This window comes from Nelusetta ayraudi, unplaced genomic scaffold (genome assembly GCF_046127955.1).
Source record: "Nelusetta ayraudi isolate G7.1 ecotype Tasmania unplaced genomic scaffold, CSIRO-AGI_Nayr_v1 ptg000033l, whole genome shotgun sequence".
Taxonomy (NCBI): Eukaryota; Metazoa; Chordata; class Actinopteri; order Tetraodontiformes; family Monacanthidae; genus Nelusetta; species Nelusetta ayraudi.
In genome coordinates this window covers 1,551,094-1,578,251 of record NW_027466083.1, presented here as the reverse complement: position 1 = coordinate 1,578,251, position 27,158 = coordinate 1,551,094, and the positions used below count along the sequence as shown (strand labels likewise).

At 46.5% G+C, this 27,158-nt stretch overlaps 3 protein-coding genes and 1 long non-coding RNA gene across 5 annotated transcripts in view; 2 read left to right on the top strand and 2 right to left on the bottom strand.

The window, feature by feature from the left end:
- Positions 1 to 2,088, top strand: part of LOC142891736 (uncharacterized) — a 125,199-nt gene extending 123,111 nt beyond the window's left edge. The window contains exon 5 of the transcript XR_012927318.1: positions 2,073 to 2,088. The gene's annotated coding sequence lies outside the window, so the exon portion shown is untranslated. The remainder of the gene's footprint in view (positions 1 to 2,072) is intronic.
- On the top strand, positions 135 to 8,346 carry sms (spermine synthase). 2 transcript variants are annotated; one of them, XM_076031507.1, is made up of 11 exons: positions 135 to 294; positions 1,313 to 1,433; positions 1,903 to 1,990; positions 3,195 to 3,259; positions 3,343 to 3,518; positions 3,655 to 3,811; positions 3,933 to 4,020; positions 4,558 to 4,672; positions 4,763 to 4,842; positions 4,994 to 5,109; positions 7,233 to 8,346. In XM_076031507.1, the coding sequence occupies exons 1-11, from the start codon at positions 249 to 251 to the stop codon at positions 7,261 to 7,263; spliced, it is 1,083 nt and encodes a 360-aa protein (XP_075887622.1). In that variant the 5' UTR covers positions 135 to 248; the 3' UTR covers positions 7,264 to 8,346. The 2 variants fall into 2 exon arrangements, with proteins under 2 accessions (XP_075887622.1, XP_075887621.1); XM_076031506.1 differs by lacking the exon at positions 7,233 to 8,346 and adding an exon at positions 5,247 to 5,616 and having other exon boundaries at positions 4,994 to 5,179.
- Positions 8,347 to 11,345: 2,999 nt separating this feature from the next.
- On the bottom strand, positions 11,346 to 13,359 carry LOC142891598 (uncharacterized). The gene is made up of 3 exons (XR_012927293.1): positions 13,201 to 13,359; positions 12,011 to 12,044; positions 11,346 to 11,566 (listed from the first exon to the last, which is right to left on the bottom strand). It is a non-coding gene; the product is annotated as an uncharacterized LOC142891598 (long non-coding RNA).
- A 3,198-nt stretch (positions 13,360 to 16,557) lies between these two features.
- The window catches only part of LOC142891732 (ryanodine receptor 1-like), a 40,396-nt gene continuing 29,795 nt past the window's right edge, over positions 16,558 to 27,158 (bottom strand). Inside the window, exons 85-107 of the mRNA XM_076031500.1 lie at positions 27,010 to 27,083; positions 26,056 to 26,073; positions 24,921 to 25,001; positions 24,755 to 24,843; positions 24,347 to 24,475; positions 24,161 to 24,265; positions 21,642 to 21,723; positions 20,214 to 21,541; positions 20,033 to 20,115; positions 19,789 to 19,948; positions 19,596 to 19,682; positions 19,258 to 19,527; positions 18,766 to 18,896; positions 18,651 to 18,693; positions 18,442 to 18,575; positions 18,296 to 18,356; positions 18,058 to 18,204; positions 17,537 to 17,671; positions 17,297 to 17,453; positions 17,131 to 17,195; positions 16,944 to 17,044; positions 16,816 to 16,867; positions 16,558 to 16,730 (exon numbers count right to left, since the gene is read on the bottom strand). Of these exons, the coding sequence (XP_075887615.1) occupies positions 16,635 to 16,730; positions 16,816 to 16,867; positions 16,944 to 17,044; positions 17,131 to 17,195; positions 17,297 to 17,453; positions 17,537 to 17,671; positions 18,058 to 18,204; positions 18,296 to 18,356; positions 18,442 to 18,575; positions 18,651 to 18,693; positions 18,766 to 18,896; positions 19,258 to 19,527; positions 19,596 to 19,682; positions 19,789 to 19,948; positions 20,033 to 20,115; positions 20,214 to 21,541; positions 21,642 to 21,723; positions 24,161 to 24,265; positions 24,347 to 24,475; positions 24,755 to 24,843; positions 24,921 to 25,001; positions 26,056 to 26,073; positions 27,010 to 27,083 (3,628 nt within the window). The 3' untranslated portion in view covers positions 16,558 to 16,634. The remainder of the gene's footprint in view (positions 16,731 to 16,815; positions 16,868 to 16,943; positions 17,045 to 17,130; positions 17,196 to 17,296; positions 17,454 to 17,536; positions 17,672 to 18,057; positions 18,205 to 18,295; positions 18,357 to 18,441; positions 18,576 to 18,650; positions 18,694 to 18,765; positions 18,897 to 19,257; positions 19,528 to 19,595; positions 19,683 to 19,788; positions 19,949 to 20,032; positions 20,116 to 20,213; positions 21,542 to 21,641; positions 21,724 to 24,160; positions 24,266 to 24,346; positions 24,476 to 24,754; positions 24,844 to 24,920; positions 25,002 to 26,055; positions 26,074 to 27,009; positions 27,084 to 27,158) is intronic.

Below are 27,158 nucleotides of genomic sequence, written 5' to 3'. Positions count from 1 at the left end.
GTGGTAAATAATTAAAGACACGAGCTGGTACGACTGCCTCTCTCGTCTCGTTGTGCACTGCACTCTCCACCGCTACCTCACCCTCCACCATGCCCACCCCTCGTGTCGCCGCTAGGCCACGCCTAGTTCCGCTCGGCGCCGCAGTCCAGTGGTGGTAGCAGCGGTAGCAGGGCCCTCCCTCTGTCTCCGCATGATATAAATACTCTCCGCCTGTCTGTCCCAGGCATGGATGACGGCTGCACTCAGTCATGGCTCTGCGACATTACACCCTCGACTTCAACCTCTCCACGGCAGGTAGGAAGGAGCTGCAGCGCGGCCGGGAGGAGCTCCGGGGTTGCAGGCTCACAGACGCTGCGCCGCAGGGCTGTGTACTAAGCTAAGCTAGCTGGGCTAAAGCTGCACAAGGCAACCTGCTAGTCCGCTGCCGTCTGTCCTTCAGGACTGTAACTAACGGTATATGGAATCGGACGAAACATGGCTAATAATTGTAATTACAAAACGTGCGTGTAAACGCGTTGACAGCTCGGGTCGCGAGTGATTGCGGGTGGAATGTTTCATTGGATTGCTGTTTGTGCGGCCGTGCAATGTTGGACTTTATTCAACTTGGAGAGCCACTGGGCGCTAACAATGCGGAGGAATAAAGTGTGTTCAATCTAGCGCGGTTGAACAGGAAGTGTCGCATTTGCGGCCATTTTTTTTTTTTTTTTTTTTTTGCACGTTTTTTCCTCCCCCCCCCCCCCTTCCACGGAAGACTAATACGTTCAGGCTGCGGCGTCTGGTGTTATTACATGTTTTCCCCTCTAGAAATTAAAAGTAGAGGTTAGAAGAAAATGTGCGAAAAATAAAAGCGCGTACAATGCGGAAATGCTAATATAACAAGCGGCAAATGTCAATTTCAGTACTCAATGATCAATAACCTGTCAATAGCTCTTTGTTTGTTTGCTTTTTGCATATGAATGATTTATATGTGTATTGTCTTCTTTATACTTTGTTGTGCATTGGTTAGATTCTATTAATAGGGCATTCATAATGCAGCAGAAACTTTATATATGCTTTATATGTATTTGCAATATTATCACCTGGTATATAGTGTTCAATACGATGGCTATAACGTGCCAGCTTTTCTCAGTTTTGATGCCCAACTCACTCCATCACTTGCAGTGAGGACGCTATTAATCCGCCACGTACAGTAATAATTCTAAGGCGACACTGAGGCTCTGAAGGAAATGCCGCTTTTCACTCAACCCTGCATGTTTGCTGAAACGAGCGCTGTCCTTTTCACTGCTCTCTTTTCCTCTCTGTTTGTCTTCAGTTGACTCTGATTCAACGGTTGCCGGCCTACTGTCCATATTCCATGAGCGTGAAATGACAGAGACTGTACTTGAAACACAAGGTCACGGATACCTCGCTACGTTTGTCGGCAAGAATGGCCGGTAAGCACCACACTTGCGTGCTTTTTTTCCATACTGTGTACTTGACTAACTCAAGCATCAACTTTCTGACCTCCGCAACAAACACAGGGACCATCCTGTGCGAATGTGCTTCTCATTATCTGTCCCTCCCGAGAACATTGCAATGAGGATCGGGGATTAAGTGATGCATGTGTGGTTCTTGTTTTTTCTCTGCGTGACAACTGCATCTTTGTCTATGAAATGCAGAAAGGGGGACGCTGTCCGTCACCAGCACAAATACCAGAGTGGAGTTTATTTTGGTTGCTGTTGTCGTGCTTGTAATAATGCAATAAGCGGGAAACGTGTGGTGCGGGTTTGCAGGAGAACATGCGGATGAAGCAACGGGCCGCGAATACTCAACTGCCCCCGGGTTGATTATCATTTTATTGTAATCAAGCTTCCACACATTTCGTGGCTTCATCGCCATCTCTTTCCCCCTCTTGTCTCCCAGGCTTGCTATCCTGCGGGTGCACTCTCACAGAATGGTCACCATTGATCTACAGTGTTTCGAAGATGACGACGTTGCACAGCTAGACAATGTAGGTGACTCGTTCAATGCAAAACACGACTGCACCGTGCAGAATGTCATGCACTGTTGCAGTCATTGAGGCTTGGCGTAAGTTTTGATTTACATTGACCAATGAAGTCGTGTTTTATGGCATTGTATTGGTTTAAGGGGCCTTGTTATTATTTCCTGAAAACAATTGGCAAGACACACAGCATGTTGTTATCATGTTATTCCTGAGGGAATGTTTTGGTGGTGCAACAATGACTGTCTATTCTTTTTTTTCCTTTTTTTTTTCTTTTTTTTTTGCGTGAGTGCCAAACGTTCCACAGACCAGATGAGCTCTTCTATTCGTATTCTTGTCAACATGTGCAATATGTGAACATGTTACACTGACCACACTGCCATGCTGCTGTCCTGCTGTTTTTGTTTACATTGCGTGTTTCTCTTGCGTGTATGTGTCTATTTTTTTGTAATCTCATTTTATTTGTATTTATTCTATTTTGCAATTTGTGCTCTTGTTAACCTTGGATTTTCTGTAAACTTGGGTGCTTTTTAACCCTGCAATTTCCCCATGTGGGACTAATACAGGAGTATCTTATCTTATTTTATCTAAGGTTCAATAAGGATAAGGATCGTGCCAAAAGTCATGATGTACAGTTATTCACTCATTTGGAAGCGTGTGTGTTGATTGAACCGACACAATGACGCTGAAATTCAAAAATATTTCCAAACAAAACGCAACTCAATCAGACTCGGACTTTTTTGGGGTCACTTTTTGAATTAGTATTTAATGAGTGATCATGTGACTTACATGAATGAAATAATGCACCATAATGTAAGCACGAAAATCCTGTGACATTATCTGATCACAGCATGATCATAGCCACACCCAACTGGTCTTAAGTCTCGTAAGCTCTTTACTTTTATCATCTTCTTTTTATGATTTTTGGCAGGTCAGAGTCATAAGTGGACAAACATTGACTTGTGATTTTTTTGCACGGCTGTACTCAAAATATATTGCCTTCCTGACAAACGGCAATGCTGAGCTCAATAGAAGGAACATACAGACACTGATAGCTCGGAATATTCACAGCGTTAGCCTTTGTTTTCCCCCACAGTGTCTCCCTCCCTCCCTCCATCCCTCCCTCCGTCTCCCCATTGTCATTTTGACCAAATGCTTTGAACAGAGCTTCTCCACAATCAAACATTTCCCATGCCTTTCTCTCAACACGCAGCTTTTAAATGCACTGGAAACAAAACTAAAGACGCTCTTAAATGGCAACATCCAGAGGATCAAAAGGTCGGTACTGTGAGATTTCCCTGCCTGTGGCCTCCTCAGGCACGTCTCAGTACATTGCCTAACATGTCCCCCCCCGACCTCAGGCTTCCAGCCCTCGTACGAGGGGCCACGGTCGACCGCTACTGGCCCTTAGCCGACGGCCGGCTGGTGGAGTACGACATTGACCGGGTGGTGTTCGACGAAGAGTCTGCGTACCAGGACATCAAAATAATGCACTCGAAGCAGTTTGGAAACATCCTGATACTCAATGGCGACGTCAGTAAGTGTGACGCTGCGACTTTCAACCCCTCCTGTCAAAAATGTGCAGACGATACAGAGGAAGCTCGCTTTCAGAATAGATGATGTTTCCAACTCCTCACTGAACACGCAAACGTTGCGACACACTTTCACGGCAGACCTGGCGGAGAGCGACATCGCCTACACCAAAGCCATCATGGGGAGCGGGAAGGAGAACTACGCCGGGAAGGAGGTCCTGGTTCTCGGCGGAGGCGACGGGGGCATTCTGTCCGAGGTGGTGAAGCAGAAGCCAAAGATGATCACCATGGTGGAGATATCTTTTCTTGACGCCGCTGCTGCTTCTCAGCACGGCTCCTCCGCTGGCAGTCTGTCAGGCTCCTTGTCGGTCTTGGATTATGGATTCTCATTGATTTGATCCTTAACGCGTCGCTCACATTGACCAGAAGGTGGTGGACGCCTGCAGAAAGCACATGAGAAAAACCTGCGGGGACGTCCTGGACAACCTGAAGGGAGACTGCCACCAGGTGCGTGCCCAACCTGCTGTCTTTGTCACCCCGGCAGCAGCAGCAATATTTGATTCGTCCGCTTGATAAGTGACTTGGGCCGACGCACATTGGACCTCGAGTGGTTTAATATCTGATTTCAGCCTCGAGGAATTGTGGGGGGGTTCTGAAAATCAGCAGTCGTGCACAACTGGATGATGACTATTTTTATTTCACTACTGCTCTTAGCAGTAAACCGCTTGGAGCAATGTTGTCAGAGCAGCCAATTTGCTTTGCATGGAGCAGCTCTGCTCCTCCGTCCACGGCCTTGTTTGGTCGGGCAAACAAACCAATCGTCATGTGCGTGTGTGTGTGTGGGTGCCTTTTGCCGTGCAGGGACAGTAATTCCTCTGCGGGTGAAAATGTTCTTTCTGGTTCAACATCTTGTAAGTTCCACTCAGTTGACTCAGAGACCTGTTTTGCTTGAACAACTTCCCTGAATGAAAGACACTATTGATCATTTTCCATGAGCCATAGCGAATGACAGTGGTTTTTCTCCTCTCGCCTGCCGTGTTCCAGGTGCTCATCGAAGACTGCGTGCCCGTGCTGAAGAAGTACGTGCAGCAAGGAAGGACGTTCGACTACGTCATCAACGACCTCACCGCAATCCCCATTTCCACTGAGCCAGAAGAAGGTTTGCGCATCCACAATAAAGTTAAAGCAAAAGCAGAGGCCGCACGTGAATGCAGCAGGTGGTGAATGTGCGTGTTAACATCTGCTGCAGACTCGACATGGGAGTTCCTGCGACTCATCTTAGATCTGTCCATGAAGGTCCTGCATCCTTCCGGGAAATATTTCACACAGGTTGGTGACTCACTCCCAGTCACGAGGGGGAAAAAAAAAAAGAAAACACAAATCAGAATGTGCAGAAAACGTCCTAATTTAGCATTCGAGCAGCTCAGTTCCGCTTGGTGTGTTTGCCTTCACGCCTGCCTCTCTGTCGCCGCTTCCTCAGGGAAACAGCACCAACATGACGGACGCGCTGAGCCTGTACGAGGAGCAGCTCGGGAGGCTCTCGTGTCCGGTGGGCTTCTCCAAAGAGGTGGTGTGCGTGCCCTCCTACCTAGAGCTGTATCCTTTTCCCATTGGCCGCTTCTTCTTCCTGTCTGTGTCAATGCACAATGTGGAGGCGGGTGGTGGTGTTGGTGGTGGTTGAACCGGCTGGACCTGACCTGACCTGACGCGCGCTGTAACTTCAGTGGCGACAGCGGCTTTACGTGCAGCCTCGACTCCTCAGACAGTGGGCGGGGGTGCTGGGGGGAGCGGATCGCTGCAAGTTGCAGCACATCAGAATCGAGCTCAGTGTCTGAAATTTAAGGGGGATCAAACATGAATTGCCTCCTTTTACCCGGCAACATGGATTTGTTGTGGTTTTGTGTATGTTTTTTTTTTTTTTTTTCATTGTACATGGCAGCAGCAGCAGCGGTTGACGTGTTGAAACAGGATGACCGCTGGTCTGTAATTGTCTCTTCTAACATACCTGGGAGCCCGACCGGCTGTATATCTTCTCTTGCATGACTAAAGACGTCAAGATCACACGACGCGAGCCTCTCGCTTCAGAACATTGAGTGGTTACTTGCTCATTGATTTAGTGGCCTCGTGTTTTTCAAAGTGGGCGGCTCTGCAGCACGATGCAAAGCTGCTGCAGAGTTGCTCTGAACTCTCTGTACACTCACCTGACTGAACTTTTTTTTTTACCTTCTTCCTCTTCTTGGATGGTGGAAGCCTAAAACCCTGAACTGCAAAGACAGGTTGAGCAAGTGACGGTCAGAGTGAAGTGGGCGGAGTCAGTCAGCCGGTGAATTTAGGAGCCGCGTGGAGGGGGAGGGGGAAAGAAACCTACGGTCGCCGTCATTTTTTTTTTTTTTTTCAATTTTCATTCTGCCGCCATTCGGCGGCCTCGCTCGGGTTGGCATGGCACTCAGGGTCACGATCACGCTTCCTCGCCTCTTGTTTTGCAGTCTGGATAGATTTTCCACTACAGCTGCTGTTTTTATGGAGCGCTGTGTGTGGACAAACAGTCCACTGTTTATCCGACTCCCCGCCGGGACCCTGGTGGTGGCGGCGCAGACGCAAGCAATAAAGAACCTTGAAGTCGCCGAGGGTCGTGCCCAGTGTTGACTTCCTCCGGTCGGGTCAGGCTGCTCTCAGAGCTGCTGGTGCCTTCAAGCTCCATGTGAGCCGAGGGTTCGTGCCCTCGGGTGGTCGCTGAGTTTTGGGGCTGCGGTGGAAAGTCATTTGAACTCTGCTCTGTCTGAAAAAAACCTTGATTCATAGGTGGAGTTTGTCTGTGGCTGCCGTTTCATCAGGACACACACACACACACACACACACACACACCTCTTGCACAACAGGCAACATACCATTGCCTCATCTGCTGTATCTGTTTGCTAATTACACACCTGGCTAGAACACCTGCAAAAACCTCCAAATTGAACAGAAAATTGCAGTTTTTCCTGCCTGGTCTGTCGGGGAAAAGTTTTTTTTTTTTTTCACCGTGTTTCTGAGTTTGGATGCTTAGCAAGCAGCATCGTGTCTTTTCTCCTCATTATTTGCACTCATTTTTATATTCACTCAAAGTCATCAATCTATCCATGTTCTACACCCGCTTCCTCCTGCACTCAGCGGCGGTCTCCCTAAGGCAGGGTGACACCCTGGAAAAGTCACCAGTTTATTGCAGGGCCACATAGAAAAACAAACAAACAAACACACACACACACACACACACACACACACACACACACACACAGTCACTGCAGAGCTCCCACGTCACCTCCGGTGCATGAGTTTGGAGTGTGAGAGGAAGCTGGAGAACCTGGAGAGAGAGCCCAGCAGACACAGGGAGAACCTGGAGAGAGAGCCCAGCAGACACAGGGAGAACCTGGGGAGAACCCAGCAGACACAGGGAGAACATGCAAGGCCCCAGGCACGGGGTCGAACCCGCGACATTCTTTCTGCGAGGCGACAGCGCCAACCACTGCACAACTTCACATTATTCACATTCCTCATATCAGAGGTCATTATTATCATGCGTGCGCCTACTCAGCTCTTTGGAATCTGTCTAGAAGGTCGTGGGGAGGGGATCCCTGCAGTCGTTTCCCTCTGATCTGATCCATCTCAAGCAGTTATTGTGCGATTATTGTGTTGCATCTCCTCCATGTTGTTGTCCCAGTTCCTTAGCGTCTCTCTGTCAGATGGGTTTTCTACACCATATGGAAGAAGTAAACAGCGCCGCTCTTCTCTCCGCTCGGCTCCACAGCAGCTGGAATGTTCATGCTTCTCTCATCTGTGCTGTAGCTTTGAGGGTGTGTTCAGACAAAATGTGGCAAAAAAAAAAAAAAAATCTGAAAATAGAGAAAAGAAAAAAAAATGTGGAGGACAAACGCTTTTATTGTGGCGTTGCGACTGCAGGATGGAGGAACTGCGACGTCCTGGCCGAAGCCTTCAGGCGGCATTTCAGCCCCTCTTGAGAAACTTCTCTCCTAATTATGCCTTCACGTCTCTAATTGGCTGTCTTGGGCCGGACAGGCCTTCAAGCACTCCTGCGGTCACGTTCAAGAGAATAAATCAAGACACTCAGTCTGAACACAGCTCTTAAGGGAAAACACTGATTGTTTTTCTGTGATAATCTCAGTCTTTTCCATTTTTTTCCTTTCATTTAAAATCGATATAGCTCACTACCAGTTCTGTTTGTACTACTTGATTTGGAGTGTCCATGTGCAGGAGCTTAGCGGGAAGTGCTTGAGGTCGAAGCAGAGGTTTGATGCACTGATGGTGAGTTGTTTTTTTTTAAGATTTTTTTTTTCTTTTTTCTTTTTTTAAAATTCGAATGAAGTCATTGTTTAAAAATGCAAATTCTCAGTTCAATTTACTTTTAAGCCCAGGGTTTTGTTACTGCCGCCTCTTCTTTAGTCGCCGCGATGATGTGCCGGTGGCTGACGAGGCTGGAAATGTAAAAGGTCAAAACGTGTTTTTTAAAAAGGGAAACAATTCCATCACAGCATTGCCAACCTGTGTGCTTCTCCTGTTTGTATGTCCTGTTGTTTTATTCTTGGCACCTTTTGGTTTCTCCTGACGTTTTATGGTTTTCAAGACTTTGTTTGGTGCATGTAAAAAAAAAAAAGAAAGAAAAACGGGGAATGTAGTTTGCAAAAATAGCAAACAGCACATGTATGCGTGAACAACAACCACGTGGGATTGAGTTACATTTATTTATTCAATATAATCTCACCAAAATGCTGTTCTGTCCCACGTGAGATGATGTTTTCTTGGTGACCATCTCCAATAAAAGTGTTCTCGGGGAATCAACTTCTCTCTCGCTTCTCCACACGGTTGTGTCATTGAGTCCTTGTGCTTTTCTGGGAGCTTTCCCTGGTCGTTGGAATGCAACGTGAAATTTGAAACATGGCTTCAGGGATCAACAACAACAACAAAAAAATAGACAAAATGAACCGCTTGTTTCCATTTTCATCGAGGGACGCAAACTGGCTCCAGCTTGTCTTTGTCTTATGGTGGTGAAATAAACTCAGCAAATTCCACAACAAGTTGGCCTGTGATAACGGCTGATGTTGGAGCGGCCGCCTCAGGTGCCGCAGGTTGCCTCTTATTTTTAGGTGTGTTTTGGCACATGAGAAGAAAAAAAAAACAGTTTTTCTCTCATTTCGGAGAGGTTGGAGGTTCATTCACAGGATGGAGGCGCACCATCAGAAAACATCGTCGGTGTGAAACTGCAGAATGTGGTGGGAGTTTAAATTGATGATTGCAGCGGCTGGAAACGGTTACATTTCTATTCTCCTTGATTACTGCTCTATTTATGCATTCTAGTCGGCCTTTTTGTCCTCTGCATTTTGTCTTTCAATCAATGTAAAGCACAGTCAGTTGCCCTGTGTATGAAATGTGCTCACCCTGTGTGCTGCATGCGGTCACCCGCAGGACCTCCCGACAGACTGGCTCTCTCAACACATGCAGATCGAAGATTTGTTTAATTGGCCGTTAGAAATATTTCCCAACAGCGGCTTTGGGCGGTGCCTCCACGATCAAGGACATCTGTTTGAACTGTTTGATTGAACTGTTTGTTTTCCCGTGGAGACAGAAACTTTGCATATGCATGCGTGCAAACTTTACTTCTGCCAAATGCATCTGGACAAAATTTGTCGGTCTTTGCAGAGCTCCAAGCACGGCCCCACTGTCTGCGATGGAGCATCCAGTGGGGGGGGGACTGCACCATGCAAACAAACCAATGTCTGCGTCTTCATCATGTAGCCGCTCTGCAGCAGAAATCTGCCAGCCTCCCTCTTGAACTCTTTGTCTAAGAGCAGCAGCAGCAGTCACCAGACTGGGCCCCAATCTTTGCAGCAGGCATGAAAGCTGCTTTTGTTGGTAAATTAGCCACCGGTGGTTGATTCTAATGAGTTCTTAGGAACTCATATAAAATAAATGTGTGCGTGTGTGTGTGTGTGTGTGTGCCCGCCCCGCTGCCAAGGTCTTCGTCATTCAGGAAGGAAGTGGCTCTGCGAGTGATTCGCTCCTCGTATCTGAAGGGCCCTTGTGCTCTTTATCTTGTCCTGGTGTGAACTGCGGAGGAGCAGTGGGACGGTGCCACTGCAGATATGCAACTGCAAAATATGGCAGCGTTTGGGTGAATGGAAAACCTTATTTTACGGTTGTGGGTTATCTCCCCTTGTAACTATAAAAACACACACTCACGTGTTCATATTCCACTTGTTTATTCTGTTCATTTATTGGGTCAGATGATCGTCAGACTGAGGAAACAACAGTTGGAACTTGTTTCACTTCCCTCACGAAAACCTTGAATTTTTGTTCAATACAAGAAGTTTCAGATCCAAATCTGGAATCGTTTTTGCATCTAGAACCTCAATAACACACTGTTTATGCAGCCTCATGTAGAGTCACTGGCATTGTTATTGATACAAAACAGTTCCGTCATGTTTGTCATACACATTTTCACAAAAGTAACCACTAATGTGACGAGATTTTACAGCAAGTTATGCACACACAAAAGATATGAGCAACACAGAATGAAACCACACTGTCCTGCATTATTTCACTGTCTCACAACACATGGTGCAGAACGCAAAAGGACCTGGGTCAATTTTTTCAGTTGTTAAATCATTATTATGACACATCCCAGTGGTTAATACACAATAATTAGTTTCATTTTTATTGTGTCGGGTATAGATTTAATATCCCTTAAATGTGCAGTGTCCTGAGCAGATGGATGGAGTGTTTTGGTCAGCCTGTTTATTGAAATGACTCTTTAAACATTGAAAAATGGTTGAACAACTCTTCAAGGGCCGGATTTAAAAGCTTATCGGCCACATATGGCCCCCGGGCCCTAGTTTGCCCATGCCTGGTCTAAGCTTTAGCAGTATCTAATGGTAAGAAAATACAATGGAAACAACATTAATGTCAATCATGTCTGGTGCCCATGGTGATATCAGAGCAAAATGATGAAACTCTCAGCAGATCCACATACTGGGCTACTGTAGATAAGTGGTGGCACAATATGGCCACTTTTAAGAGCAGGTCCACAACCTGCTCTTAATGTAAATTTACATTTTTATCATTAGTAACTAGGAACACAACAGTTCTTTAGTTTTAATGATCTTAATCAACACACACAGGTGCATTTTTATTCCAAAATCATCATCACATAATAATGAGCTACATCTGATGTTGTTTGCAGGAAATCACACTGGGCCTTTCAACACAGCAAACACTGGACTGACACTTGTTAGGTCGCCACCGCACTAAAATTCTACAATTCTACAATGGCAAAAAATATCTACTGCGCTGAACTCATAGGCTTTCATATGCAGATGCTCTGACCAATCAGGCTTCAGTATCTGCATCCAGCCTCGCCCCTCTGCAGCGTCTCATCCCTAGAAAGTGAAGCCGCCGCAGTCGAAAGCGTCGAAATCGGAGTCTGCCATCTCGTAGTCGAAGCTGTTGTAGTGCGGTGAGTCGAGAGCCGGGCCGGCGCCGTGGTACGGCCCCGTCGGACCCACCCCCGAGAAATCACTGCTGAGCGGCATGTCGGGAGCTTTGGCCTCCAGATTGGCCAGAGAGCACGTTCCAAGATAACCAATGGTGGACGAGGCGGCGGCCCCTCCCATCAGGAGATACACCGCCCTCATCGCTTGAGCGTTGCTGACGCCATGACGCAGGCAGCCGACTGGGTGGGCGGAGCCTCTGTAGTGCTTAGAGCAGGGGGAGTTGCTGCCTGTGGGGTGGGACACTTCCCAGAGACAAGCACGTGTGTTCAGGGACTCTCACCAACATTTGATTTCTTTCTTCTTTGACTTCTGTGTGTGTGTGTGTGAAACTCACCGTTCTCCCTTGGAGACACACAGGTGGCCGTAGGTTTGGGGAAGGACCCCTCTGTGTCACTGACCGGAGGAGTGGGCGGCTCCTTGTCCAGGATTTGCTCAGGAACCAGATCTTTGAGAGCGATGCGAGGCGGTGGCACCTGATGCCGTTTGCAAGGACTCAGAGGCGATGAGAGACTCTGTCGGAATTAAAATTGGAAACAGATTGCCGTCGAGGCCCAGAGTTCCAGAGAAACACCTCAATACGCAGTGATGCGTCTCAGTCAACAAGCCAAAAAGTCAAGCAAGTCTGTTTTTAGTTGTTGTTTTATTGCTTGCTTGTAAACGTTAATCAGCACTTTGTGACGTCACAAATGGCCGTGGGACTTCTTGTGTCGGAAGCCATGTGGTGGCTGCCTTGTTTTTTTCTGTTTACACACTCGTGGAATGTCCAAGAACGTGTTTTTTTTTTTTTTTAGGTAGCTGTAAACAGAGGGCTAAATATACTGTTTACTGTAACACAACGGTTATTACAGCTTCACCCTGACTGCTTAACTTGGCAGTGAATGTGTTGGGATGCTGGTGTTAGTTTAATGGTCCATCCCTACATGTTCAGTCTTTTCAAGGGACGTTTATTAACTCACCGTCTTCACTTTTCTCAGCACATTCAGCCACTGGCTAAAAACAACAATAAAGAAAGAGGATGTCGTTAGTACCTTCGCTGAATGCACATACATCACGATAGCACTGTCACTGCAACCCACCCTTGCAAATAACAATGTTTTTGGCTCATTTTCCGAAACAACAAGACACATTTGGACCCTCTGTTGAGTGTCTTTAGACAGAGTTTTAATGCTTGGTTTGCATTTCAATATATTTGTCTTAAAGCGACTTTTTGAACTCCCACTTCAAAACCGGAATATCTCCCCGCTCGTGTTATAAATCAAACCCGATTAGAATTTAATCCGCGGGACTGTGCAACATAATTACAGGCTTCATATTTAGTCAAGAAGTAAAGTGCGTGCGAAAATAAAGGGAGGTATGCCAACACAGCCTGCGGCGTAGTGGCTCTGCAAGCCGACTCTCCACCACACTGCTGCAGCTCATAAAGTGGCTGTTGTTCCCTCCCAAAAAAATATACCTCTTAGTGTTGAAGGGGCAACTGGTCCGGCACTGCACTGCACTGCATGCACAACAACAACAAAATAAGAGGCTAGAAGGCAGGACCGGAGTGGGAACCTTCCCTCATGTTCTGGCAATGTGCAGTTCATCCATCAATGTGCTCTCTGGGAAATCAGATGGGATCGATGTCTGCTTTCATAACAGCAGCAAGAGTTGACAATATGTGAGTGGATCACACAAATGAAGGGGTAAAATGAAAATGGGGTGAACTGTTCAAGTCAAAGACTTGGTTGAGTCCCCCCCCCCCCCCTCCTTCACAAAACTCTCAAGCTGAGGCGCATTCATAGGTTCTGAAGAAAATATCTTCCCTCTCATGAAACAAACGCACCCAGACAGCTTTGCTTTGCTGGGTGAACAGTTGGGACAATCACAAATAATGTGCCTCACCATTTATTTATTTATTTATTTTTAAACCTGACAGCATTGACACTCCCAAATTCACTGAGCAGGAAGCATCGGGAGCAGCAGTTTCCCACAAGTCCTCCCTTGTAATGTGTGTGTGTGTGTGTGTGTGTGTGTGTGTGTGTGTGTGTGTGTGTGTGTGTGTGTGTGTGTGTGTGAGGGAGGAAGGGAGTGAAGGGGATAAAAAGATAAGCGCGACTCTCTATGAACAAGTCCAGTGAGAGAGAGAGACAGGCAGAGAGACAATGACCTGCAGTCTGCAGCGGTGTCGGCCAGCAGCAGCAGGTATTTGCTCTGGGGGAGGATGAGGGCAAAGCAGCAGTCCCTGCAGCCGCCCGACGGTAACTTGGGCAGGTCCAGTATCTCCTTGCCTTCCACGATCGCCTCACAACTGCTCTGCAACAGCACCAGCTGGTCGGGGGGCGACGATGCATCGTGGCACACCAGCAGAGTGCCCTCTGCTGTCAGGAGCAGGAAGCGCTTCTTCCACTGCTTGAAAATAAATCCACCTGCAGGGGGCGGTTGGGGGTGGGGGTGGGGGGCAGAGGGGGAGTCGGAGATCGGTTGGATACGATGCCGTGAGAATTTTTCTCTTCCCTCCCAACTGACACTGGAAGCTTACAGACTGATCAGACATGGCCGCACGATCGTGATTGCAGAGCAGATTAAAGCTCGAGCACTCAGTCATTCAATCATCCCTGCAGATTAGAGCCAGTCAGATGGTTGGAGGATGAGGGGCCAGTGGATGGTGGGCCTCGACCAATCAGAGGCGTCTGTATCTGAACGTGCTCATTACTAATGCACAATTAAAAAAAATAATAATAAAAATAAATAAATAAAATCCACGCACGGTTACAACTTTTTAAAGATAAACAAATAAATAAATAAAGTATTCCTTATGATGACAGTGACAAAGTGTGTGTAAGTAGGTGCAGCTGATCTTCGTAATGTGCAGTAAAACTTAAGTCTTGCAAACTTGGTTGAAGCAGTATTTTGTCATATCCTGGGGATATTTTTAAGTTTTAACTTCGTGTTTTATGTGAAATTTGATCCTCTAGTATCAGGTAACGGTTGTTTCCCACCTGTCTGATTGTGTTTCCCCACCCTGATTGCCTCCACCTGCTCCCCCATGTGCATATCAGTGTTCAATTTGCCTCGTGGCAGATGCTTTTGTCTGCAGGGAACCATCTCTGCACGTCAAGTTCCATCGTCAAGCCAGGTTTTGTATTTATTTTGAGACTTTTTTTTTGTTTGTTTGTTTGTCATTTTGATGCTTTTCATTTCTGCATTGTTACTAAAGAACTTTTCCGGTTGAATTTAAGGTCCAACCTCAGCTGTGACAATATCTAACCCCCCAAAACACACACACAAAAAAAAATTCAAATATCGCTTAAAATTAATAATTATTAATTTAACATTTGAAGAAAATGACATCCAAAAACCACAAAATCTATTGAGAGCTGAAATAAACAATAAACTCCTCCTTTCTTTTCTGTCTTTGAACATAATTCCCCAAGTGAGCGATGACGACGATCTTACCGTACATCCTGAGAGCTCCGTGGTGGATCCCGGAGACGTTCATGCTGACGGCCGATATGTCAGAGTGGCATCAGGCTCAGCGAGCGGTGCACGAGGACACGAGGGGCGGGAATCACATGAGGCTCAATGTGAGTTTTTAATGCGCAGCTTTAATCCCGCACTCGGGCCGGATGTTCCTGGCTTCCGCTGCCGCGCTGAGATGAGATGCTACACGCGGCTTACTGTATATACACAGCGTGCGCAGTGATGCCATTTCAAAACACGTCTCTCCCCTCGCGAATATCTGGATTTTTGCTTTTGGGACTCAGGTATTTTGAAATCAGATAGGCTCCATTTCTGTTACATTAATCCAGATTTAGATCAGAGGTGAAAATATCACTCGTCTCCTCCTTTATTTACTGCGGTCAAGCCAACCGACAGTTCGACATAAGCGGTCGAGCCAGCAGGCACTCGCTTTTTGCTTGCTCCTTGTACACCAGGTATTACGGTAGTCATTGTTCTCAATTTGGAAACGAGATCGAATCGCTTTTCTCTGTACTTGGTTTCAGATTACAGATAACAGATAACATTATTGGAGAATTCCTTATTGTCACTCCATCATTCCACTTCAGGGTGCTCGTGCACCACCCCAGGAACACCCTCACTGAATTTCACAAATTTCTGATGTAGCATTTCAGAATAAAGCTCATCCAAAAATGTGCATTTTCATTTTAATGTTTATTCTTGATTTCAGATGATTTTTTTTTTTTGGAGAATTCCTAATTGTCACTCCATCATTCCACTTCAGGGTGCTAGTCAACAACCCTAGGAACACCCTCACTGAATTTCAGGAAATTCTGATGTAGCATTTCAGAATAAAGCTCATCCAAAAATGTGCATTTTTTTTTTAATGTTTATTATTCTTGATTTCAGATGAAATTCCTAATTGTCACTCCAGTGTTCCACTTCAGGGTGCTAGTGCACCACCCCAGGAACACCCTCACTGAATTTTCATCTGAAATCAAGAATAATAAACATTTAAAAAAAAAAAAATGCACATTTTTGGATGAGCTTTATAATGAAATGCTACATCAGAAATTTGTGAAATTCAGTGAGGGTGTTCCTGGGGTGGTGCACGAGCACCCTGAAGTGGAATGATGGCGTGACAATTAGGAACTCTCCAATAATGTTAATCTGAAACCAAGTACAGAGAAAAGCGATTCGATCTCGTTTCCCCATTGAGTAAAATGACTACCGTAATACCCTGGTGTACACGGAGCAAGCAAAAAGCGAGTGCCCGCTGGCTCGACCGCTTTTGTCGAACTGTCGGTTGGCTTGACCGCAGTCTATATTTGGGAATCAAGCTGCATCACAAAAGCATCCGTAATTCAGCCTTCTTTGATGGCACAATAAATGACAAGATTTTATATAGAGTGACTGCAAATTAAGAATCTGCAGGGCCACAATAACTGGTGTGCTCGTCACACTTTGCAGCACCATGAATGTGTTAGTGTTGCGTCAAAACACAAAGCTTGAAAAGAGTGTATTTATCATCTCAGACATTTATTTGTCTTCAAAAACCAATGAATGAAATTATTTAACTTAAAACGTAGACCGCACGGTTTATTAAGAAAACTAAACACAGGAGCAACCTGATGGAAACATACACGTGATAATGACGTTATGGCACAGTGATTAGAGAAAATACATAATAAATTAGAACCAAAATAAAGCTACGGCAACAAAGTGAGTATTAGGAAGCTTCTTCTGTGGAGGATGACAGACCCGTTCTGAGTTTTGTCAGGTTTGATGGTCAGAGGCGCCAAAGTTTGAGCACCAGTGACTGCCGGCACTTGTAATATTTTACTGCTAGTAAGCGACTTGGCGGTTTTTAAAGCAACGCTGAGTAGTTTTTCAACCGTCAAACAATAATATCAAATTAATTTTAACAATTCTGCTACTCATGAGCCTCCAGTGGCTTCCTTGGCCGCTCTCTCTGCTTCAGTGTGACTTAAAAATGAATCTCAACCTATCAAAAGTGCAGTTTTACATTAAAAAGAAGGCCTAAATATATGCTTAAAAAAAAAAAGAAAACAACTATACAGTCATATTGTAATTGCTTTAATCCAGGAAATAAGTTATTCATTTATAAAAGAAACTCGTTGGTTAGGACAGTTGATCCTCATACTGCTTTCTGAAACAGTCTCCAGCGGGGAAGAAGTCCCAGCAGCGCTCTTGGTACATCTTCCACACGTAGGATTCCTGAAACAGAGGGTGGAAGAGCATCAGAAACCATCTTTCTCTCAGCACCCGAAGCTGTGAAAGGACACCACAGATCCAGACCGACCTGTCCAGTGTGCTCCGTCTCATCCTTGTTGATCAAGTACATCAAAAAGAACCTGACGGAGGAGGAGCATGTTAATCTCTTTACATTTTCACACTGCAAAACATGCCATCAAGAGTCGTGAAGCTCACATGTAATTGGCCAGGTTGTGTTCGTCCAAGGTGTGGGTCTCAAAGCCGTGCGGCGTCGTGTCAAAGTAGTCGCTTCCGATGCCACATATGAAACATTTAGTCTGCGAGAGACAAAGTGGGGGTCACAAGGTCACGTCGCACGAGAGCAACGGCACAACACCCGGATGTAGGACCTGCGTGCACGTACCTCCATGTCTTCCTTCACCTGCTCCTGCTGGTCTCGAAGTTCCCCGAAGGCGTCGATGATCAGACCTGCAGCCACGTGGTGAGGAGAGATTTGACCGTGAGTCCAGAGTCGTCAAGTAAAAAAAACAAAAACCTGAAAGCAGGCCGAGCGAAGACGAGGTCGGCACCCTGGATGATGGCCAGCAGGATGACGATGACGAAGAAGAAGAAGGTGATGTCGAAGACCACCCGGTAGAGCTCGTACTCGTCTCCGGCGGGATCCTCGATCTCGTCGCCGATGCCTCCGCCGGCACGCACGCCCACGTACATGTGGAACAGGTAGCACTGCGGCGGAGGGGAGAGAGAAAGTTTCAGATACACAGGCGTGCAACAGTGTGCACGTGAGGTGGGAGGTGGAGGGAACCCACAGTCATCATGTCGTCGCACTTCATGTCGGGCTCGTCCTCGTCCTCGCTCTTGTTGTAAAACTTGCGGAAGAAGTTGAAGGCCACCACGGTGTAGAGGTAGACGACCACAGCCAGCAGGCCCACCGTCATCATGAGCTGGAACAGACAGAGTGCACACAGAGGGTTGAGAAGATTCACCTGGAGGAGGAGGAGGAAGAATAAGTAGAGGAGGAGGAGGACGTGGTGGTGGCAGTGGAGAAGGAGGAAAGGGGGAAGAGAAGGAAAAGTAAGAGGAAGAAGAAGAGAAGGAGCAGGAAGGATGAGGAAGAGGAGAAGGAGTTGAAGGTGGAGGAAGAGGTGGAGGATGAGAAGGAGGAGGATGAGGACCTTGCAGTGGCGGTGGAGGAGGAGGAGGAGGAGGAAAGGGGAAAAAACAGAAGGAGTAGGTGGAGGTTGAGGAGGAGGACAAGGAGGCAGAGGAGGAGGAGGAGGAGGAAGATGACGAGAAGTCGAGGCCGCTGTCCAGTTTCCCCGGGCCTTGCCTGTTTGCCGTTGTGAGTGACGGACGACAGGATGGTGCGCAGCGTCTTCACGCCCATGGCAATGTCCAGCAGGTGGCAGGCGTAGAAGAAGTTGTTGTAATGGCCCAGTAAGGACATGATGGTGTACCAGCAGAGATAGAGGAAGGTCTGCGAGAGGGTGGAGAAACGGGTTGCTGTTTCAGTCACGGTCAGGGTGGGACAGCAGAAGCGCTAGAAGCATTGAACTCTGGTTGCTTACGCCGTCAGTGAACACCACACCAAATTTCCAAATCTGATATTTCAGGTCGATGGAGGTGAACCTGCAAACACAAACAGACATCAGTTTTTTTTCCGTTGAGCTTGGACTCTTAGTCGTCGTCACAGGAGGAGGAATGTTTTCCCTACCAGGCAAACACAGAGTTGTCGGGCTCCTCCTGTTTCTTCTCGTGCTGTTGACTCACATCCAGCGAGGCCAAGTCGACTCCCAGCAGCTCAGCGATGCGCTCCCGGCCGTAGATGTCGCCGTACTTGTCCAGAACCTGGAGGAAGCGTCACAGGTCAACCTGCCCTACCGTTTAGCAAGCAACGGCCCCCAAGATAACCCACCACCGTACCTTTCTCTTGACAAATTTGTCCCAATAGTTGTTTGGGAAGGAGCTGTAAACAGGGATTGATGTTTATATTTGCTGATTAAATTCAATGTGAGGAAGAGTTTGTGTTGTGGCCTACGGCGTGTTGAGGACCAGTCTGTCCCACTGGCCCTTGATGTCGTCGTCCTCAGGCTGCTCGGTGATGTAGAGACCATCAAACTCCAGCTTCCTCGCAAGTTCTTTCTCCCTTTTGAAGATCACCAGTGGGATCTTCACAAAAGGACAAACAGACGTCATTTCGATCAAATTTGTTCCTAGAAAGGAAGAGCCTTCCCTCCACTTTGTGCTCTGGTGCTAAACCAAAATCCGTGGCCTTGTCAAATCATGTGACCTTCGCCAGAGCATGAACGTTAAGCTTGTGATTTGACAAGGCTAAATAAATTGGTGCGACCAGACCTCATGATGTGTGTGCTACCTCCTTTTTACAAATACTGGGGCCTTTTGTCTATGTTTTTTCCTCATAGACATAGAGCTCATAGACACCAGCAAATAAGATTTATGGTTCAGTAACATCAGAGATGGACTGTGGGAACTTGTGTCACACTTTTCTTTTCCATCGTTGCTGCCGTACCTTCAGACAGTTGTAGCCGATGATGCAGATAAAGGAGATGACGGTGTGCAGGATGGCGAGGAAGGACAGCGTGGGCTGCATGTAGCCGGTGCTCTCCTCCAGGTAGAAATAAATTGGGACGTCCTCCTCATCCTCTCCTCCTTCACCGAACCCGGAGCCCTCGCCGTCGTCCCCTGAGGCCTCGAACAGCCCAGAGCCTTCGAACATCCCGCTGCCCTCAGCCAGGCCGGACCCCTCCAGCTCCTCACCCTCAGGGGGAGAGTCTGACACCTGAACACAGCAGGATCGCAGAGGCATGAGGCAGTATATCAATCATATCTATGACTGAAAAGTTTTACCTTGTAGAAGAGCAGAATAAAGTTGAGGGCGAAGGCCAGGAAGAGAGCCAGAAAGCGCAAGTTGTAGAAGTTTCTGGAGAGGTAGTTCTGCCAGAGGAAGAAGAAGATAAATAAACTCTGGGCAATAAAACTGGTCAATTAATCTTCATGTTCATTCAAAAAAGACAACTGTAAAGCAGTGCTAATGTGTCACCATGAATTTATTCCTTTGGGTCTCCAGCTCAGACCAGATCTGGAAGCCTTCCTCCCCTTTCGGCTTCTTTTCTCTCTTCTTTGCGGATTTTTTCGGCTCTTCCGGCGTTTTCTCCTCCCTGCTCTGCGGTTCCTTATCGGCCTTCTCTCTGCTTTCAGCGCTGACCAGCAAACACAACAGGGTCATTGTTTAAACAGAGGCCTTCTGAGAAAGCGTTTGCAGACAAGAAGCTTGGAACTCGTACTCGGCCTTCTCCGGCTCAGGCTGCACTTCTTCCACAGGGGCGGGTTCAGGTGGCTTCTGACTGGCGTCGGCTTCTTCCGGTCCCTAGAAGAAAAAAAACAAAAACAAAACTCTTTCACCTTCACCAAAAGGTATATTTTTGATTTTAGATCTCTGCAAACCACTCAAACTAAACATCTCACCATTTTCCTCTTGGTGATGGGAGTTCCTTCGGGAGTGGGCGGCTCCACAGTTGCCTCCACCCCCATGTCTCCCAGGCCACCTGGAGCATCCATCCCTGGTATCCGGCCACCCTCCTTCTCCTGGGTGTCCTCCTCTTCCTCCTCTCCGCTCCCAGTCTCCCCAGTTTCTGTCACGCCCCCGGTGTCTTGCTCCTCGCCGGCCCCCGGCTCTCCCGGCCCGTCCCCGTGCACGTCGTCCTGCGTTGGATCCGGCATGCTGGCCAGGATCTCGGTCACCGTGATGTTCTTGGCGCCCTCCACCAGGCCGCCGCCGAACAACGCCTGCCAGATGATGGTGAAGAAGCCCTTGCAGACGCTGTAGATAAAGTGCAGGATGCTCATCAGGATGGCCCAGAAGAAGGTGGACAGCGCCACCACGATCTCCTTGATGGTCATCTTCCTCAGCCTGCGGTACTGCCTGCGCAGGTTGCGGAAGGTGAAGATGCTGAAGAAGCCGATCACGCTGTTGATGAAGTCGGCGAAGGCGGAGCTCGACTCCGGCGGCGCTTCCTCCCCATTGCTCTCCTCGTCGCCGCCCCCGGTGGCGGCAGCAGCACCGCCCGCCCCGGCCTCGGCCCCGCCCTCATCCACCTCGTCGTCCTCGCCTCCCTTTTCCTCTTCCTCCTGCTCGGATATCTGGGAGGCGATGTTCATCTCAAAAATGGTGTCCTCGCAGAAGTTGACAAACATCTCCATCTTCTCCGACTCCCCGCCCTCGTTGACGACGTCGAAGATGAACTGCCGCTTGGACTCTCGGACCTGAGGCATCTCCCACTGCCGGCGGTTGACCTCGCTGATTTCAAAGTAGATGCGTTCGATCTTCCTGCTGGCGCCCATGATCTCGATGCGGCCCAGGAAGGGGCGGAAGTAGTTGAGCACACTGTCCGCCTGCTCCAGGAAGTTCTGCAGCCGGGTGTCGTGTGGGACGTGCTCAGAGAGGTTGGTGAGGAGCACGGCGATGTTGAACCCGATGTCTTTAGCGGGCTCCTGGAAGCGGCTGGCGAACTCCTCGTAGTTGATCATGTCGTTCTCGTCTGCTTCAGAGCAGGACAGGAGGAACTGGATCTCTGACGGGGAGTACTGCTTCTGGCTGTCCATGGCCTTCTGAAAGTCCTTCTTGGAGATCAGCCCTCGCGGGTCGGTCACATAATCCCGGAAGGCGTCCGAAGCCACGATGTCTTTCAGCTTGAGGAACATGTCGAAGAACTTGAGGATCATCTCCACGTTGCTGGAGGACTCCACCAACATGTCCACCATCTGGCGCGCAATCGTACCATTAACAATATTCCCTGAGTGGGGAGGAAGTGGGAGTCAAACAGATGAAAAAAAAATTGCAAGACAGCAAGAGTGAAAAAAGTTTGGGAAGCAAACGGCAGCGAGAGTTTTTACCCTCCAGGAGTGAGAGCAACATGACGACCATGTCTTTCTGCAGGTCCAGGAGCTCCTTCAGCAGGCCAATCTGGCTGGAGTCCTGCCATCATACACACACATGCAAGAAGGTCTTACAGTATTGACAACAGATCTCACGCCAGTCTGGGACGGCAATGGTTTCACAGTCTCAACACCACTTTGTCAACAGTAGCCACACGAGATTATTAGAACGGTAAACCAGGATACTTGTTATGATGTGACATGTTCAAAATGGACCACCATGTAAAAACTCCACAGCCAGCGGTTTCTTAATCACATATACAATTATTTCAATATCTTTTCAAATGTTATTTTAGCTTTGAAAGCCACAGCCAGTGGATTTATAACAACAGATTTGAAATAACATGAAGCACAAAAAAATAGACATCACAAACCCACCTGATCATTCATTATTTTCCCACCAGCCAAATGAAGAGAAACTCAATGTGAAGGTGTTAGTATGACAAAAATATGATGATGATGACGATGATGATACTTGTTAGCTTTTTGCTTCAATAGTGTTAAAACAAAAGCAACAGAGGAGCCAGAAAGCAACACAGCACAAATAAAAGCTATTATTTCTAGATGGAGTATTAGTAGATGAAAATGGCAAAGGAATTGTGAAATTGTGAAGAAGTGTTAGAAGTGGACGTCACATTAAAATATACATTTCACCATCAAAGATACACATATTAAAATTGGTACTCCCAAAAGTGGAGGTTAAAAAAAGTCACACTTTCAGGATGTTTTTAGTCACCTGCTCTCTTCTTAAAAATGGACCAAATATGAAACAACTAAAGTATTGTCTTACTGGCCTTATGCATATATTAATACTCAGTCACATACTCTAATATCTTTCACACTGTTTGTCAGTTGAATGACATTTTTAGTCAAACAGATTATTTGACTAAAAACCTGAAGTGACATTTAGCTGTGACAGACCAGAATCCTCATCCGCACTGTTTAAGCTACAAATTGCAAACAAACACTCTTATTCCTAAACTGATGAGGTTTGACATATAGAACATGACTTGTTCTCTCAAAGCAGATGAATCAAAAACAACCTGAGAAGTGAAACACTGAATAAAGAACAAACTAGTAAACACAATATCACATCAATAGATAGGTAAAATAGATACATACTTTACCCTGCATTGACCATGTGGAATAACAAATAAATAAATCAATAAGAAGTAAATCATTCAGTTGTCAAACAATTACAATTGGTACAGCCATAAATGCATTTGTGTATGTAAAGATTTGTGGACGTCTGGCAGCAAATGATTTTTGTTCTGTATTTTCTAAACAATATATTTCAAAACAACAATATATAACACTATAGAATAAATTTAAAACATTTTTATTAAGGCTGTAATTCTGTGTGAACCACAAGTCAAACAACAAATTGTAGTGAGTACAACATCCTAAAAATACGTAATAATCACAATGGAAAATGCTGTTTTTAATCTTTTCTTTGCTACTTTAAGATTATATAACAGGGCTTCCTCCAGTGAGACTGTCACTTTACAGGATTGCTCTGCATTGACTCTGGCACACCAACACTAAAAGGATTTTGTTGGGATTGCATTCGAGTTTTATCTCTGCTTTTAGCAGGTGGCTCCCCAGCGTTTTGGCTTCCTCACTTCATATCCAATGACTCCAACACCAGACAGAGGATAGGATGAGAGCATGAGATGTTGTTATGCGTCTAGTGTTAGGCGTATGCTGAGTGTGAAAGTTTTGGACGGAGGATAGCACTTGCACTTGGTATGAATGTATGACAACGGACGGTTACAGACATGCGTGTTGCACTATGATCCTCAATCATCCCCAAAACTATGGCACTCTCTTTTTTAAATTAACCTATAGCCACTAGAATATATTCAGTATAATAGAAATGAACAGAGAGAGATTTGGTGGCCCACACTGGGCCCTGCAGGTGCAAAGCAGCAAGTAAAAAAAAAAACCCTCTGAAACCCACTGACTTCACTTTACTTTCCATCATACAATGGCCAGTCATCATGAACAAATCTGTGCCAACATATATAATTTAATGCAAAAAATAGGCAAATGGAGTTGTTTTATTCTGTTATATGTACTTGTACCCTGCAGTGGAAAACTTCACAAAACATCCCGAGGAGGACATTCCTGAAGCCTTGGCGATGAGAGAGCATTTAGTGAACTCACACAGCCACACAGTTGTTGATGAAAGGTCGCCAAAGTGATTGGAACAGCTTCATGAATGCATGGAACTAGGATAATGTTCTGCTCTGCAGAGCCTTGTGCATTGTTATGGGCACACTAGATTTTGCCTTCATCACTGAACAATATATATATATATATATATTTATTTTTTTTCAACCAGTTAAGTGGAGATATGAGGTCAGTAAGCTCAGTCCAGACAAAAAGCCGCAGCAAAAGCAGTGATGAGGTTTGAGGTTGGAGCAAATTAATATCTATCATTCTAAGAGAGAAACAACTGGAGTGGTTTGTGGTACCTGTGCCAGCTTCATCATCATGTGGGCAAAGACGTGGAGAAAGCCAACGATGGCGTCCCACAGCCTGCTGTGGGCCAGCGACTGTTGGTTGCCTGTGCAGGGGCCCTAGTGGGGAGGGAGGGGGAACCTGAGGTGTTATTACGCAGTAGTGACCAAGCTGCTTTAATTATCTTTTCCCATTTGTACCTGAATGTATTCAGTTAGACTGTTGAAAATCTGCTTAGCCACCGTCATGGCTTTGGAGAAGTTCTTTTTGCCCGGCTCATCGATCACATCCTTGCCTGAGTAGTACCAGTAGAAATCACTGATGGACTCCTTCAGGGAGAGAAACAACAGATGAAGGCACCTTTCACTCACCAAATGAATGTTAGAAAAAACATTTCCCGCAAAGGTTTTCCAAAAAACACGACAATTATTTGCAAAATGCTATCATCAGAGTCCCGATCATTTGTTTGTCTTTGTCATGTATTTGATTGTAGCTTTGATTTTTAGCTGTTCGTAACAAACAACTCTCTATGAGCTCAGTCATGTCTCAGATTGCTATTGGGCTGACATGATTCCCATTAATACATTTTTTTTTTAAAATGGTTTCACCTGGAGTCGTAGGAGGTAGTCCACGGTGCAGATGATGATGTTGATGGTGGTGGTGCTGCCGACCTGTGTCCGCAGGTAGTTCTGAAAATCTAGAGGCAAAGCAGAGCTCGTTTCAACTCACGTTGACTAACTATTAACGGCAGCAGCGGCATCGCATCGCACTCACCGTTGTTGTGACCTTCGCAGAGCAGCTGCAGGAAGCGGAAGAGGTCGCAGGTAAACTCATCGTCCGACATCACCTTCTCGTCTAGAGAGGAACCAGAGGGAAGGAAGGACTCATTACCGTCGACAAGCCAGAGTCCGGCTACAGCAGCTGGTGAAGTGGACTGCCTCAGTGTTCACAGTGTGAATAGAATGATTCGAAGCTTGTTCCACAACTTACCGTCAGCTCCTAACGGGTTTTTAGTAAAGAGACACGGCAAATATCCACCTCTGCTGCTTTGGCAAACAGGCATTTAGAGAATGAGTCACGTATGAATGAGATTAGGAGACCCAAGTACAAATGACAGCAGCCCGGCGTCGAGGAGACGCCAACATCAAACACGTGCAGTCGCATGGAAACAAGCCGTGCGGTGAAGACGTATGTGATATAAGACACTAATATTAACACAAGGACAGATTCACGGGAACAGTGACACATGGGAGGCAGCAGCAGTGAACTGGTGTCTCATCGTCCTCCACTGACCAGTGGGCCAATGAAGTGTTTTGAAGGTCCTGCCATCTTTTTTCAATAAGGAGACGATGCTGGACTTCCCAGTTGACCTCTGACCGTCGGAGACACGGACACAGACACATAGAAGCACTGGCCGAGCCATGCAGCGCACTCCGGCTTTGCTGCCATGCAGCCCAGTCTGATCTCAGAGAGGTGGGGCCGCTATCTGTCTGTCAAAATGACCGAAAGGAATCCGGCCTTTGTTGCAGCACATCGGACAGAGAAACAGCTGAAAACGGAGAAAGCCAGACTAATGGAGAGATGGAAGGATTCGGTTGACTGCTGGCTTTCAGATGTGGGCAAAACAAAACAAAATATCTGTTTGACTTTACATAATACCGTCGACGGAGCAAAATATAAAGAAATCATTTCTTTCAGGTTCTGCCATCAGTTCGCTTTTTACGATCGGGAAAAGTCTAGATTCCGTTTCTTGGAACTGTGGGCAGAGCCAACGAAGGGTGGACGGAAGCACCCAAACCTCTCTCTCGTCGGAGTCTCAGCGTTAGTAAAGAGAGTTGTCTGAGGGACAGGAGAGGAGAGAGTGAGAGACAGGAGAACAGAGAGACAGATGGACTGAAAGATGATTTACCCCGATCTAGGTTCAACTCTGAGGACGGTGAAAGGAGGGAAGAGGGGAGAGGTGGCAGTGGTCATGGGGAAGGGAGAGAGGATCAATGTGCTGACAACAATGGAGGACTAGGAGATGGGAGTGGGGAGATTAACAACATTCCATGGCAAATTCACTCAGGAAGACTTTGGAAATGCATCAACCTCCAGAATTAGGATGACAGAGGAGGTGGGGAGAAAAAAAAACCAGTCAACACGTCAAACTCCAACTTCTACAGTGAACAAAGGAAAGAAAACACTTGACAAGGACAACCTCACAGTTAAAGATGAATGCTTGAGTCTGTTTGTATAACAGTTATCAGGTGTTAATGGTGGGTCATGTTAGGGAGGTAATTATTCAACTTGATGACAATTTACACAGAGGCTCACAGACGGAAGATTAATAAAGAGACAGACGCTCTGAATTACTGCAGTGTACCTTTAAAACCCTGGCTGACCCTGGAAGCTCAACTCACTCTCTGTTACTGGTGGTGAGGCCACCAAAACAAAAACATTCTCCACTTTTCTAAAAATTTTGACCATTGAGGTTCACTTAGAACAGGATGGTGAAAAGAGCAGAGTTGGCCGAGAAATCATACAATAGCCATTAAAAAGAAACCCAATGCATTTGCTCATTTATTAATTTATGCATTAATGTCAGTAATCTAGAATCCCCACACAATGAATCTGTGGGATTTAATGGCCATGTAAATTATTTGGATTTTCTTCTTACTTTCTGAACTTTCTATCCTTGTATAACAGGAGTGGTGCTGTGCATTTATAAATAACTTCTATACTTCTATAATACTGAGATTAAATTTGCACCACAAAACCTTTTAACGGAAAATAACATTATTTAAACATTTTCTACTAATAATTTGAGCACCGATGGTCTCCAGTAGGACCACGTCAGCGCTAACGTCTGCCCTTGACTTACTGGTGCCCTCTTCAGAAACCATGCCGAGTCCTTCCGCCTTGTTCTGCCTCTCGAAGGCATTCAGATCCAGGACGCTGCGTAAAAGAGCAATGTTATATTGGATGCAGAGGTCACAAATCGGACCAAGACAAAGCAAATCAAACGGGCAA

Bases quoted from the DNA above. Each gene is read 5' to 3' on its own strand.
- sms (XM_076031506.1), top strand. From the start codon at position 249: ATGGCTCTGCGACATTACACCCTCGACTTCAACCTCTCCACGGCAG. The intron at 4,021-4,557 runs GTGCGTGCCCAA...GCCGTGTTCCAG, and splicing joins TGAAGGGAGACTGCCACCAG to GTGCTCATCGAAGACTGCGT. The intron at 4,843-4,993 runs GTTGGTGACTCA...CCGCTTCCTCAG, and splicing joins CCGGGAAATATTTCACACAG to GGAAACAGCACCAACATGAC.